Below are 14,598 nucleotides of genomic sequence, written 5' to 3' on the forward strand. Positions count from 1 at the left end.
TCACACACTCTTGCTAGCAGGGTACATGGTGTTCAGTGAAGTTTTTGGATCTGATAGACATATTCCGCATAGTATCCAGTGACAAAAAAAATGGTTAACTCATACTGAGTTACTATTGTATTATATTGCAATTAAGACTATTAAAAACTGTAATAAATAATACAGATCACTGTTTCTCCTTCACCTACCAATGTCAGATTTTGCAAATGACAGTTAACTGTGGACTGGCCAACTTCGTAAGGTGCTGCATGTGACACAGCTATTCTTGTACTCTACAACATTTAAGTTGGGCAACAGTCTCCTTGGGTTCATTTGTGGTTAGTCCTTCAGCTTGTGTATATTGGAAACCAACTTAGGTGTAACAAATACTGGCCTCTACACAGAAGTCTTATTTCATATTTTCTAAAGGAAAAAAGCAGTATATGATACTCATACTGGATTCAACTGTTAAAAGGATTATTGAACACACCTTTATTCTGAAAACGTTAAAGTATTTCATTTTATTTAGACTCAGAAACATTGTACATGGTACACAAGACACAAGTCTTACCTGGGAAAAGGACTTAAGTGCGAAGACAAATAAGATGATGTGGTTAATGCCGATGGAATTCCTCCAATATGTACTTTGGCAACCATGTTCAAACCAGTATACAGCACGACACCACCTGACAAATCTATTGTTGCTATCATGTTTATCTTCTGCAGAAATAGCAAGAGGGAAAAATAAATGTTTTTAAAATATAAACTTATATTTCTTAAATCACATTCATTATCACACACAGACACTTACCGGAAGAGGGGCAGCATCTTTAGCTTGAATCGCACAAGCAACCCCAAAGATGAGCTGCTGTTCATGGGTCAATTCAAGACGCATGCACATCAGATGCTTTCGAGCTGGTAGCATGTAACATAAATACATCTGCCCAACCATATCTGTTACAAGAAATGCGTGTGATGCAGCACACGCTATTCCTTCCCTATAATACATACATTTTATGCCTCAGATTATATGAACTACCAGTTCAACATGTTGCTATGCAATACATGAAACTTAAGTATCAAATATATCATAAATTTAATTAATAGGCATTGATCAGGTAAAATTCCACAAAAACAAAAGGAAAAGAAAAAAATTTTAGGATGAAAATTTAATTGCGATGAGGGACTGGAATTCAGTAGCAGAAAAAGGAAGAGAAGGAAAATAGTTGGGATAATATTGAATGGAGGAAAGGAATGAAAGAGGCAGGTGCCTGGTAGAATTTTGCACACAGCATAATTTAGTCATCACTAACATTTGGTTTCAGCATCATGAAAGAAAGCTGTATATGCGGATGAGACTTGGATACTCCTGATTGATTATATAATGGTATGACAGAGATTTTGGAACCAGGATTTAAATTGTAAAATTTTTCCAGGGGCAGATGTGGACTCTGACCACAATTCATTGGTTATGAACTGTAGATTAAAAATGAAGACATTGCAAAAAGCTAGGACATTAAGGGGATGGGGACCTGGAAAACTTGAAACAACCAGAGATTGTGGAGAGTTTCAGAGGGAACACTGGGCAACAACTGACAAGAACAGATGAGAGGGATACAGCGGAAGACAAATATGTAGCTTTGGGAGATGAAATAGTGAAGGGGGGAAAGGAGCAAATAGGTAAAAACAAGGGCTCTAGTAGAAATCCTCGGATATCACAGGAGATACTGAACTCATTTTATGAAAGGAGGAAACATAGAAATCCAGCAAATAAAACAGGTGAAAGGGAATACTAATGTATAGAAAGTAAGATTGACAGAAGTGCAAAATGGCTACGGAGGAATGACTAGAAGACAAATGATACGATTTAGAAGCATATATCACAGAGGGAAAGATATGTACCACCTACAGGAAAATTAAAGAGGCCTCTGGAGAAAAGAAAAGCTGTTGTATGAATATCAACAGCTCAGATGGAAAACCAACAAGAACAAAAGATGGAAAAGGTGGAAGAAGTCAGTGTGTCTATACAAGGGAGTTGAACTTGAAGGCAATACTACATGATGGGAAAAGTAAGTAAATGACAGAGTGTTGGGAGATAACAATAGGTCGCAAAAATACCTACATCGAAACAAAGCCCTGAAGTACACCAAAATTTCCTCAGAATTCTTGAGACCCTTTGGAAAACCAGCCATGACAAAATTATTCTATCTGGTTTGTAAGATATATGAGACAGGTGAAATATCCACAGACTCCAAGAAGAATGTAATAACTCCAATACCAAAGAAAGCACGTGCTGACAGGAAAGAATATTACCAAACTACTAGTTAAATGTTGCGGTTGCAAAATACTAACACGAATTCATAACATAAGAATGGAAAAACTGGTAGAGGCTGACCTCAGGGTAGATCAATTCAGATTTCAGAGAAACGTAATAACATGCGAGGCAATACTGACCATATGACTTATCTGAGAAGATAGGTTAAAGAAAGGCAAAGCTATGTATATAGCATATGTAGACTTGGAAAAGGCTTACAATGTGTCACATCGTCGCTGCACAAAAACGCATTTTTGTTTCGAAATATCTGATTCCGTTAAAAGGAAAAATGGGAAGAGTATATTTCAAAACAACAATTGTTTCATATCTCAGTCACTTTTATATGACACCTAAGTTAACTGTTATTAAATAAGGAAGAAATTATCTACACACACACACACACACTTAAGAGTAATGTTGTTAATGTCATGAAAAACAGCATGTGAATTCATAATGCTGCCAACAGACCATATAAGCCACGAATGAAACCCATTTCAAGTTACATAGCCCAACAGTGTGTCTCTTCACAGCTACAAACTGACACTGGTCAATGTGACTTATTCAGGTCTCTCATGGTACATATCATTGGATTACATTCAAGATGAACATTTCTTTTTTCCTTTCTCACAATATCTCACAATGAATCTTTCTTTTTTCCTTGTCTACAATATCTATTATTCTATATCTAAAAACAAAGATGATGTGACTTGCCATACGAAAGCGCTGGCAGGTAGACAGACACACAAACAAACACAATCATACACACAAAATTCAAGCTTTCACAACAAACGGTTGCTTCATCAGGAAAGAGGGAAGAAGAGGGAAAGACGAAAGGATGTGGGTTTTAAGGGAGAGGGTAAGGAGTCATTTCAATCCCGGGAGCGGAAAGACTTACCTTAGGGGGAAAAAAGGACAGGTATACACTCGCACACACACCCATATCCAATCACACATACACAGACACAAGCAGACATTTGTAAATACCCATTATTCTTTTACAAATGAGCACATGATGCTCACTTTCAACAATGCATATCACCATAAGGTGTTGACAAAAAGAAAGACACATTCCTATGGTCAAATAATAGAGTAAATCTTCTTTCATTCATTAGTGTTACCAAAGCCATCCAACGTCTCTGGCATATTACTGCACCCTCTTTGTTGAAACTTCACTGGTTAAACAATTTTCCATCCTAACCTCCTTTCACGCCCTGCTACTGATGTTCAGGCTCCTGTACACAATCAACTGAACTTATTTATCAAATTTGCTATTTTCTATCCACGGGTTTGTCAAACATGCCTGTAAATGAACAGATACAATTTGCTGTTTAACATCACTTTTGAAGTAGATGCTGTTGGTGTCATTAAGTATTTCGACACATGTGGGAATGGCATTTTCTTGCACTGAGTTTAACACTGCATATTAAGAAGAAAAAGAAAACAAGACACTGGTGTAGGGAATTGTTGAAACTGAAAGAGAAATATACCTATGAAACTCTGCTAAAGGAAATATTGCACTCAGAGCCCGATCATTACATCATAGTCCAGTCAACGAAGAGCAAAAAAATCAAACGGGGGAAAAAGTCACATAATCACGAATTCATGTACAGAGGCAGGCAGGAGTGTCATGAACACCATACAAAAAATCCCCACTGGTGGAGTGTAAGTGTGGAGTTGGGTAGGGGAGGGGGAGCATTAAAGATCACATTTTTACATTTTTCTTGAATAACTAAAAAACTGCAGCTATTAGTGACAATGTTTCACAGTACAAAATAAAACTAGATTAAATTTCCCACAAAATTCATTTTTTTGCCAAAAGTAATAGTTTCTGTATTGCAGGGGATGGAGAAATGGTAAAGTGGCAGACTCTGCAAGAGAGGCGCTCTGCATCGCGGTGTAGCTTGCTCGCCAGGTTTCGAGAGGGTGCGTTTCTGGATGAGGTATCGAGTATATTGCTTCCCCCTACTTATACCTCCCGAGGAGATCACGAATGTAAAATTAGAGAGATTAGAGCGCGCACGGAGGCTTTCAGACAGTCGTTCTTCCCGCGAACCATACGCGACTGGAACAGGAAAGGGAGGTAATGACAGTGGCACGTAAAGTGCCCTCCGTCTCACACCGTTGGGTGGCTTGCGGAGTATGAATGTAGATGTAGATGTAGATTATTAAGCATAGTGACTTACTCATATAAAATTAATGCTTGTTGTTAAATGGAGCGGGTTAAGAATAAGTACTAAATGTGTGTACCATGTTGTGTGTGTGTGTGTGTGTGTGTGTGTGTGTGGGCGTGCGCGCGTGTGTGTTTGACTTCACAAGCGCTCAACGGCGAGCTTACCAGCATCCTGACACATTTTACAAGGAACGAATGTGGATAAAATCACTAAAATTGTTGCACACAGTGAGGAAGAAACCTACAAAATGATGCTCCTACACTCACTCTAACATCAATCACATTTGCTCATACAATCACTCATCTCACACACCTTAAGTCAATGGAGAAAGAGTAAAAGATGCTGTACGAGTGATTAAAACACAAGTAAAATGACAGAAGAGCTAAAATAACAGCACAGGCAAATGTGACCAGCTGACCACTTACAAAAAACATGGGTGAGCCAGTCACACTGGCAACACATTAGGACCATCTCTCTAAAATCTTAGAAAAAATGTTGGACAATTCAGGAAACTTTAAAACTCTAATCACATTCATTGTCACTTAAAACAGAGGTTAAGTCCATCAGCAAATCTGCTGCTGCCATCTGGTCTGACAATAAAACACTATCTAACAAAATGTGTTGCACAGTGATCTCTATGCCACAAGCACCATGCATTGGAGGATCCTCCCACCAGTGCAAGAAGCCATATGTAATAGGGTTGTGACCTATGTGAAGACGAGTAAGGAGGACACTGTCCTGTCAATATGGGTGGAGAGAGATACATCATTGCCCTATTGTGGGTTTTACTAGATGGAGTTTATTGTCTGTCACTTCTAACCACTCATCCTCCCATCCAAGTAAGACTCTGTATCTCACCAGCGAGGCAATAGCATGCACAGCGATGGTACACCGCACCAACTAAGGATCGCGACACACCCTCTTGGCTTCTACATCTGCCCATTCATTCTCAGCAATACCCACATGACATTGCACCAAGCAGAAAGACACCTCCTTCTCCAGCAATTGTAGTTGAAAGAGAGCATCCTGGACATTCTGGACTACTTTATATGCTGGGTAGAAGCATTGTAGAGCATGAAAGACACCCAGAGAATTGAAGCTCACAAGGAATTTAGGACACGAATCACGTCTGATCTACTCCAGTGCCCCCAAGGCGGCATATAATTTCGGGAGGTTCTTAACTTAGGATCTAGAAGTTTCCACCAACAGAGTCCCATTACACAATCGCCTGACTAATTTTAAAGAACCACCCTGTTGGATATAAAGGCAAAACCTTCTCAAAATACTCTCTTCCCACTCGACTATTAAAAATGCATTCTTGCCAGCAACAATTACTGTAAATGGCATCACTCTCAATAATTCCTGAATTGAGAAGAGTGGCTACATGAACCCTCTTACTTCACTGCGTGTTGGCACCTACCAGCAAACCAAACTTTCTGCTGGGAGGAGGAAGAGTAAATTTTGAAGGATCCATCTTGATCCAAAGAGCAGCTAGGGAAATTAAAGTCCATCAGGAGAGAACCCCACGTGCATAGGTAAGCCTTATAAAACTAAGGTGCGGCAGATTCCCCAGAGGTTGCACGCCAATTACTGTTTCACTTCAGCCACACACCTCATCGGAGTGCAGTGCACCTTGAGACTGAGGGTTTTTTACAGAGGTTTTTACCATCCTCATGATCTGGTCAGTCAAGCCAAGATTCCCGCTCAATGTGACTGTGACACATGCCCCAGTCTATCTACTCCACTATGTCACAAAAAATACAGGGTGTTTCAGAAAATTATACCAATCCTCTGCAGTGCACCTTATGAATCACTGGTGACAGAACACAAACATGCCCATGGGATGTTTATTTTCCACAAAGTGCATTAACGCTGCATGCAATACAGATATGAGTTCCTAATAATATTAATTCAAGAAACACAATTGGGGAGAATCTACGAGGGTTGGAACTTAAATAGTGGCAACTATTTATTCACAACTGAGACAAAAGATTACATTTTTGCACCTGTTACTGTCCTTCACAGTAGTCACCAGCATTGTGTACAAACTGTTGCCAGTGACATGGAAGGCGTAGTATATCATTAGCAGAGCCTGTTCTGTTGATGGTGCGAATGGAGCAGTTATGGTGATTCTCGTGTACAACTGTGACAGTGTTATCCTAACGCATTACGTACCTCCCCAGCAGGCCATCAATACACAGTATTACTGTTCGTTTTTGGAGCATCACCTGTGACCAGCTTTGCAAAAGAAGTGGCAACACTTTCTGCGCAACCCGCCCATCATTTTGCAAGACAATGTGCTGGTGCATATAGCGCAAGGTGTGGCTGCTCTGTTCAGTCGATGGGACTGGGAAGTACTGTACCATCCACCATACTCCCCGTACTTAAGTACTTGTGACTCTGATCTGATTCTGAAGATGAAGGAACCACTTCGTGGCATTCGCTTCACACCTGTTCCAGAGATTCGACAGGCAATAGACCACTCTTTCACACCATGAACAGAACAGGCTCTGCTAACGATATAATACATCTTCCACATCGCTGGCAACACGTTCTACAAAATGCTGGTGACTACTTTGAAGGACAGTAACAGGAGCAAACATGTAACTCTTTTGTATCAGTTGTGAATAAATAGTTGCCACTATTTAAGTTCCAACCCTCTTACATAAATCTCTGCACACAGTTCTACACTGCTCGAAGAGAAATAAATTCAGGAGCTGTAACACTCTTCTGGGATGGGCAGCTCCCCCGACAAGAGCATTGCTCACTTTTCATTTTGCAGGCAGCAATATACCTCACCAGAATTTCCCATCCAGTTCTCTTACGTGAGTAGACAAAGTAACTCTACTGAGCTCATGTTTATATAGTGGAGTCATCAGGTGAGTATTTCTTTGCAATTGTTAAGTGAGCTATTACGTAAAAAGAGTTCAAAAGCTCGAACTGTCAACCGTCCACCACAGTGAAGTGTAACATGCAGTTAGTATGTATTCAACAATGTCTATTTCAATTTCTCTGGCTGGAATACTTTTCATAGCGTGAGTAGTATCAAATGCATCACCCAAGCCTCGGCTCTCCCAACACCTGAAGAGGCTCAGAGGCTTAAATTGTCTCCCTCTGCAACAGAAGTAGGTCACCTAGGTGTTATGATATTCAGATATTTAAACATAAGTCAAGCAATGCATTACACCAGTTTACTGTTCTAGTCTTGAGCATGATCAGTTCCATTCCAGCAAACATATTCATACCTACCTTGGAAGGTATAATATGGCTGTTTTGTAAGTAGCTCTACTCAGTGCAGCCAATTCTAGAAGTCTAGCAATACCCAAATGGAAGGAATCTATGCATCTACCACTAACACAGTGAATGGTGTGAGAAGTGCAGTAGCTTTCTGGTCATTCATCAATTCACCACCAAATGACTACAACACAATCACGTGGCTTTACAAGACACTGTCAATGATAGACAACAGCAAGATGCTACATTTAACAATCCCATTCCTTTCCCCTAATGCTACAAAGAACACTGACAACATCACACTTACAAATCATTTTCCTCTCTAGCATTATAGAACAATGTTCAGACATTTATTTAAATTCTGTCTATATGCATTAGTATTATTAGTAAAAACAAACAATTGAAAATCCTGGATGGAATAATGACAATATTATGAACAGTTCAGATTGCTTCTTACCCTATAGCAGAGATGTTGAGTCGCAGACATGCACAACAAAAAAAACTGCTGAGCAAGTAAGCATTTGGCCAAGAGGCCTCCTTTTGATTTAGACAACATACACACACACATACAAACACACACACACTTTCACACAAACGCAACTCATGCAAACATGACCACTGTCACTTTCTGGCCTCAGCAGAGAGTGACAGTGGCCGTGTGTGTGTGTGTGTGTGTGTGTGTGTGTGTGTGTGTGTGTGAGTTGCGTTTGTGTGAATGTGTGTGTATGTTGCCTAAATCAGAAGACTGCCTTTGGCTGAAAACTTACTTGTTTTGGAGTCTTTATTTGTGCCTGTCTGCGACTCAAGGTCTCCGCTATATGGTAAGTTGCAACCTATCCTTTCCAAAACATTGTCAGTATTATTATTAACTCGTATCTGTATTCAATGCACTCTGCAGAAAAGAAACACCTGTGGGCATTCCTGCACACTGCATCAACAGTAAATTCAAAAGGCATGCCGCTTTGTGAAACACCCTGTAGCTGCTTTGTGCGATGTGGTGGGGTACAGAGAGTGGGGAATCGCTTGCTCGCTCTTCAGTTTGCAGACCTAAGAAGGAGAGAAGCACATGACCACAATCCAGCAACCTACCTTCCCTTGTGTTTCTACTCCCTTCCTCCCCTACCTCAGAGCACCATAAACCCCTTAATACACTTCTATTGGAATTAGACATTGTGTTATAACCTTTAATCACTAATAAATTGCGTGGATATACAAACGTAGAACAATAGCGGGTTACATGCTACCTACTCCGAATCTGTCATTAGACTGCCGTGCCGTGACATGCGGCCGGTGCCGTTCATAGCTAGGTGGCGCTCCCGAGTTGCGGAGCGCCTCTATCGCCGTGTTCGCGTACTGACATAGCGGCACTTTTAAATATCGTGGCACTGTCACAACACTTTTCCCCCCTTGAAAAAAAAAAAACACTCACTTCCTTGGAGACACGGACAGGGCGGAGACATCCATGGCCTCTTGGGAGGCCCCGAGAAGATCCCGCGGAGAAACACGAGAGTATGGTCAAAAATGTCCAGGACGGAAGCTTGTGCGTGGAACGTGCCTCCTGGACGAGATGATGGGTGAAAACTCCGGAGCAGTATCCATAGATGTCGTGGACCTGGGAGTGTGCTCCAGCTAGATGGGTCCCGGAGAAGGTGGCGTCGCGACTGGGGCCGGTTCCGGCGTACTCGGAAGCGGTAGCGACGTCGGCTGCAGCAACACGCACGGGAGATCGGCAGCAGCGACAGGACCGGCTTCTTGGGCTGGTGGAGGCGAAAGAAGGGGCGGTGGCACCGGCGTGGCCACCACTCGTGGGCGCATCTGGTCGTAATGGAGAACAACCATGCCATCGTCCGTACGTATTTCACAAAGCCGGCGGCCGCGAAGAGCCTTGACCACCCCTGGAATCCATTTAGGGCGAGATCCATACCCTCGTGCCCACACGTCGGCGCCCACCGAGTATTTTCCCGCACTAGGGGACACAGCACAAGGCCTGACAGGGTGAAGCAGGTGCAGTAGAGTGCACGGTTGGCGGCCATGCAAGAGTTCAGCAGGGCTGCGATCACCCAGAGGCGTGAAGCGATAAGAACTCAGAAATTGCAACAGAGCGTCATCTGTGGAAAAATCACTAAGGAATTTTTTCATCTGGCTTTTGAAAGTGCGGACAAGGCGCTCGACCTCCCCATTCGATTGCAGGCAGAAGGGTGGTGCTGTAACATGATGAATCGGTGCTGTAACATGATGAATCCCGTGTCCAGTACAAAAATCACGGAAGGCCTGCGAAGAGAACTGAGGGTCATTGTCCTTGACGATCGTGAATGGAAGACCTTCCAGCGCAAAGATTTTGGACAAAGCCAGCGTCATCGCTGCAGTGGTGGGCGACGGACATCGAACAACAAACGGAAACTTCGAGAAGGCGTCAATCAACAGTAGCCAATAAGTGCCGAGGAAGGGGCCGGCAAAGTCAGCGTGCACCCGTTCCCATGGCTGCGCCGGATCAGGCCACAGAGAGGGCATTGTACAGGGTGCAGCCAGTTGTTGAGCACACTGACCACACGCAGCGACCATGTGGGCGATGTCCGAATCAATACCGGGTCAATAAATGTGCCTGCGGGCCAGGGACTTAGTCCGAGAAATCCCCCAATGCCCTTCATGCAACAGTGTGAGAACATCTGTGCGAAGAGAGGCTGGCACCACGACCCGTGGAGAGGCGCCATCCGTGGCCAGAAGCACAACACCCTCACGAACAGACAGACGAAGGCGCAAGGCATGGTAGTTGCGAAGGGGATCCGATGCCCGGCCCTTGGTCGTCCGGCCAACCCCATTGAACAAAACCGATCACCTGACGCAGGACCGGGTCCCGCGCAGTAGCCGACGCGACCTGCGAACCTGTAAGTGGAAAACCCTTGACCGCACGACGTTCTTCCTCATCAATGTGGAAACAGAGTAGTTCATCGCGATCGAAAACCGGGTCGGGGCCCATCGGCAATCGCGACAATGCGTCAGCATTGGCGTGCTGGGCCGTGGGGTATGACTTTTGAGGCTTTACTTATTGAGGCTCTAGTAGTTATACCACAAAGGCCTATAACGTCCTTGTCTGAAATCGTAATACCTATGTGCACATCTTATTCCATTAGGCATAAACACAAACTCCCTATATGCATCCCTAAATTGCCGAATTAAATCGTTTAGATTTGGCTTATAATACCACAATTCTTCAAGTACAATAATAGCTGCTGAATAATTTATTTTGTTTCCATAGAAAGTAATAGCTAATTCATCAATCCTTTCTTGAGTGGTAGGAACAAGGAAGGCGAGGCGCAGGTCGTCCGGGTAATTTCTGATATGGTCCTAGTTGCCATAAAAAAAACTCCAACGCAGACATTAGCTGTAAACAACAAGCTTTATCAGAATGTAACGGTACCCTTCCTTTTACAAAAAGTCATATACACTCAGGCCCAACGTTGCAGGCGGTGAGCAGCCTTATTCGGAAGCGACGCCGATGGGCTGAACAGAGAGACCAGCGGCTTGTGGTCGGTGATGAGGTGAAACTTAGAACCATACAAAAAAACGCTGAACTTTTTAAGAGCATAAATGATAGCGAGCTCCTCCTTTTTGATTTGAGAGTAACGCCGTTGCGCATCGTTGAGGATCTTGGAAGCATAGGCGATGGGTTGTTCCGACCCATCCTCATACCGATGGGCGAGAACAGCCCCTAGGCCATACTGTGACGCATCAGTCGCCAGAACCAAGTGCTGACCCGGACGGAATGTGGCAAGACAAGGCGCCGACTGCAAATGAGCCTTCAGGCGGACAAAAGCCTGCTCACACTCGTCGGACCAACAGAAAGGGACGTTTTTGCGCAACAGCTGATGCAGAGGATGAGCTACTGCCGCCGCGGATGGAGTGAATTTGTGATAATAAGCAATCTTGCCTAGAAACGCCTGAAGTTCTTTGACCGTAGACGGCCGGGATAGAGCGATAATGGCCGCAACGTGCTGACGTAGAGGACGTATACCCTCACGGGACAAGTGGAAACCAAGATACACAATGGAGGGTTGGAAGAACTGTGACTTGTCCAGATTGCACTTCAACCCAGCCAAATGCAGAACCCGAAACAGTGAACGCAAATTGCGAAGGTGCTCCTCAGTGGAGGCCCCCATGACAACAATTTCATCCAGGTAGTTGATGCAGCCGGGAACGGAAGCCGTGAGCTGTTCCAAAACCCGCTGAAAAATGGCCGGCGTGCTAGCGACGCCAAATGGTAACCGCTGGTACTGATACAACCCACAAGGAGTGTTGATGACGAGAAATTCCTTGGAAGACGCATCCAATGGCAACTGATGGTTCACCTCCGATAAGTCAAGTTTGGAAAAGAACTGGCCCCCAGCGAGCTTGGTAAATAACTCCTCAGGACGGGGAAGAGGATAAGTGTGAATGAGGCTCTGAGTGTTGACAGTGGGTTTAAACTCACCACACAATCGCAGACTCCCGTTTGGTTTAGAAACCACCACGATTGGCGATGCCCATTCGCTGGAGGTAACAGGAAGGAGAATCCCTGAAGCTGTTAACCTGTCTATCTCAGCCTTGACAGGTGCATGCAATGCCATCGGAATAGGGCGTGCCCGGAAAAACTTAGGGCGAGCTGTAGGTTTAAGAGTAATGTGGGCTTCAAAATCCTTGGCACGACCCAGACCAGCAGAGAACACTGACGAGAATTCCGAACACAATCCATCCAGCTGTTGATACGGAATATCCTCAGATATGAGGTGCACATCATCATCAATGGAGAACCCGAACAACTGGAAAGCATCATAACCGAACAGGTTTTCAGTGCCTGCATGATCCACCACATAAAACGTGAGGGGCCTAACAACAGACTTGTAGGCAGTGGAAGCATCAAACTGGCCAATGATACGAATGGTCTGCTTATTATAAGTCCTCAGATGTTGCATAACGGGAGACAAGGGAGGGGAACCCAACTCCAAATACATGCGAGAATTAATGAGAGTTACTTCAGAGCCAGTGTCCACTTGCATGCAAATGTCTTTATCCAGAACACGAACAGTGACAAACAACTTATTTGTTTGAGAAAGCACACAGTTAACATCCATGTCCGATGCCTCGTCCTCGTCGACAGGAACTTTAGGGGACTGACACACAGAAGCAATGTGGCCTTTTTTTTCTACATGAATTACACGTGGCCCAACGTTTTGGACACGCGGCCCTGTCATGCTGTACGAAACAATGTGGACAAGAAGGAAGTGCGGAACGAACCTGCTTCTGTGGTTGCTGTTTTCGCTGCGAGCGTTGCGGCCCAACGCAACGTTGTTGACGCGAGTGAAGTGAACCGCCGCCACATCGTCGTTCCCCTGGGAAACAGGCAAATTGTCCATGTCGAAAGTTGTCTGGATAGCGCCTACATCACCCCACGCATCTATTTGCGCACCAGCAGCGTGAGACACTTCAAAAGATTGAGCGATATTTAGAACTTCCGACAACGACGGGTTTGGCAGTTGTAAGGCACGTTGCCGAACTTCTTTATCAGGAGCAAGCCGTAGAATAGCGTCCCTAACCATTGAATCAGCATAAGACTCATGATGAGTGTCCGTGACAAACTGACATTTCCTATTCAGACCGTGTAGTTCCGCCACCCAAGCCCGGTAAGATTGATGGGGCTGTTTATGACACCGGTAGAACGCCACGCGGGCGGCAACGACGTGGGTGTTTTTTCGGTAATAGTTAGACAATAAGTCACACATTTCTTGGAAGGACAGAGAGGCAGGTTCCCGCAGATGGGCCAACTGAGATAGCAGCTGATAGATCCGTGGGAAAATCCAAGATAGAAATAACAACTTACACATAGGAGTGTCGACAACGCCGAAAGCCAAGAAGTGTTGCCGCAAACGCTTCTCATAATCCTCCCAGTCTTCAGCGGCCTCGTCGTAAGGAGGGAATGGAGGCAGCGAAGAGGAAGACAGACGATGAGTAAACGACGTCAACAATGCCTGAATAGCAGCCGTCAGCTGTGTTAGTTGTTCAATGAGTGCTTGCATAAGCTGTTCCATGTCTGCCCCGACACGAACACACAATTCCACAACGCAGGAAAAAAAATATCCGACCTCGTTGCCAAAAAGTGTTATAACCTTTAATCACTAATAAATTGCATGGATATACAAACGTAGAACAATAGCGGGTTACATGCTACCTACTCCGAATCTGTCATTAGACTGCCGTGCCGTGACATGCGGCCGGCGCCGTTCATAGCTAGGTGGCGCTCCCATGCTCCCGAGTTGCAGAGCGCCTCTATCGCCGTGTTCGCGTACTGACGTAACGGCACTTTTAAATATCGTGGCACTGTCACAACACATTGTACACACATTTTGTATTTGTTCTTAATGCAATTTGCTTAATGATAAATATTAACTTTACGTGATTAAAACACTATTTTTAATAGTTTGCAATTTTTCCATCCCTTGAAATGCAGAACTGTTAGTCCTAGAGAAAACATAAATAGAACTATTTCTGTAGGAAATTAAATTTAGTTTCATTCTGCAATGGGAAACATCTTCACTACATTACAAGCTGCAGTTCTCAAGTTATTCAAGAAAAATGAAGGAACTGACCTTTAAAGGCCTCCCCACCCACTTGCTCTCATACCACAGATGGGGATGTTTAGTATGTTGTTCATAAATATTCTCTCCTCCCACTGCACAAACATTTGAGACTACAGCTTTTTCTCCTCAATTCCTGCACTGGCTGGACTACCAGTTTTCTCTAAGTGGACTTGTTACAGTTATTTGGCCCTCACAATGAAAAAGAATACACATCTATGTAAAAATTTGTTCTCTTCTACTTGGTTCACTATTGAAAGTTCATTAAAAAACCATAATGTGGTAACATAAA

General features: G+C 43.9%; 1 protein-coding gene across 2 annotated transcripts in view; it reads right to left on the reverse strand.

Moving 5' to 3' along the window:
• Positions 1–14,598, reverse strand: part of LOC126201939 (anaphase-promoting complex subunit 1) — a 367,756-nt gene that overhangs the window by 285,426 nt on the left and 67,732 nt on the right. For both annotated transcript variants that reach the window (XM_049936824.1, XM_049936823.1), the window contains exons 9-10: positions 791–977; positions 551–699 (exon numbers count right to left, since the gene is read on the reverse strand). In XM_049936824.1, coding sequence (XP_049792781.1) covers positions 551–699; positions 791–977 — 336 coding nt within the window. The remainder of the gene's footprint in view (positions 1–550; positions 700–790; positions 978–14,598) is intronic.

This window comes from Schistocerca nitens, chromosome 1, assembly GCF_023898315.1.
Source record: "Schistocerca nitens isolate TAMUIC-IGC-003100 chromosome 1, iqSchNite1.1, whole genome shotgun sequence".
In the NCBI taxonomy this organism is placed as follows: domain Eukaryota; kingdom Metazoa; phylum Arthropoda; class Insecta; order Orthoptera; family Acrididae; genus Schistocerca; species Schistocerca nitens.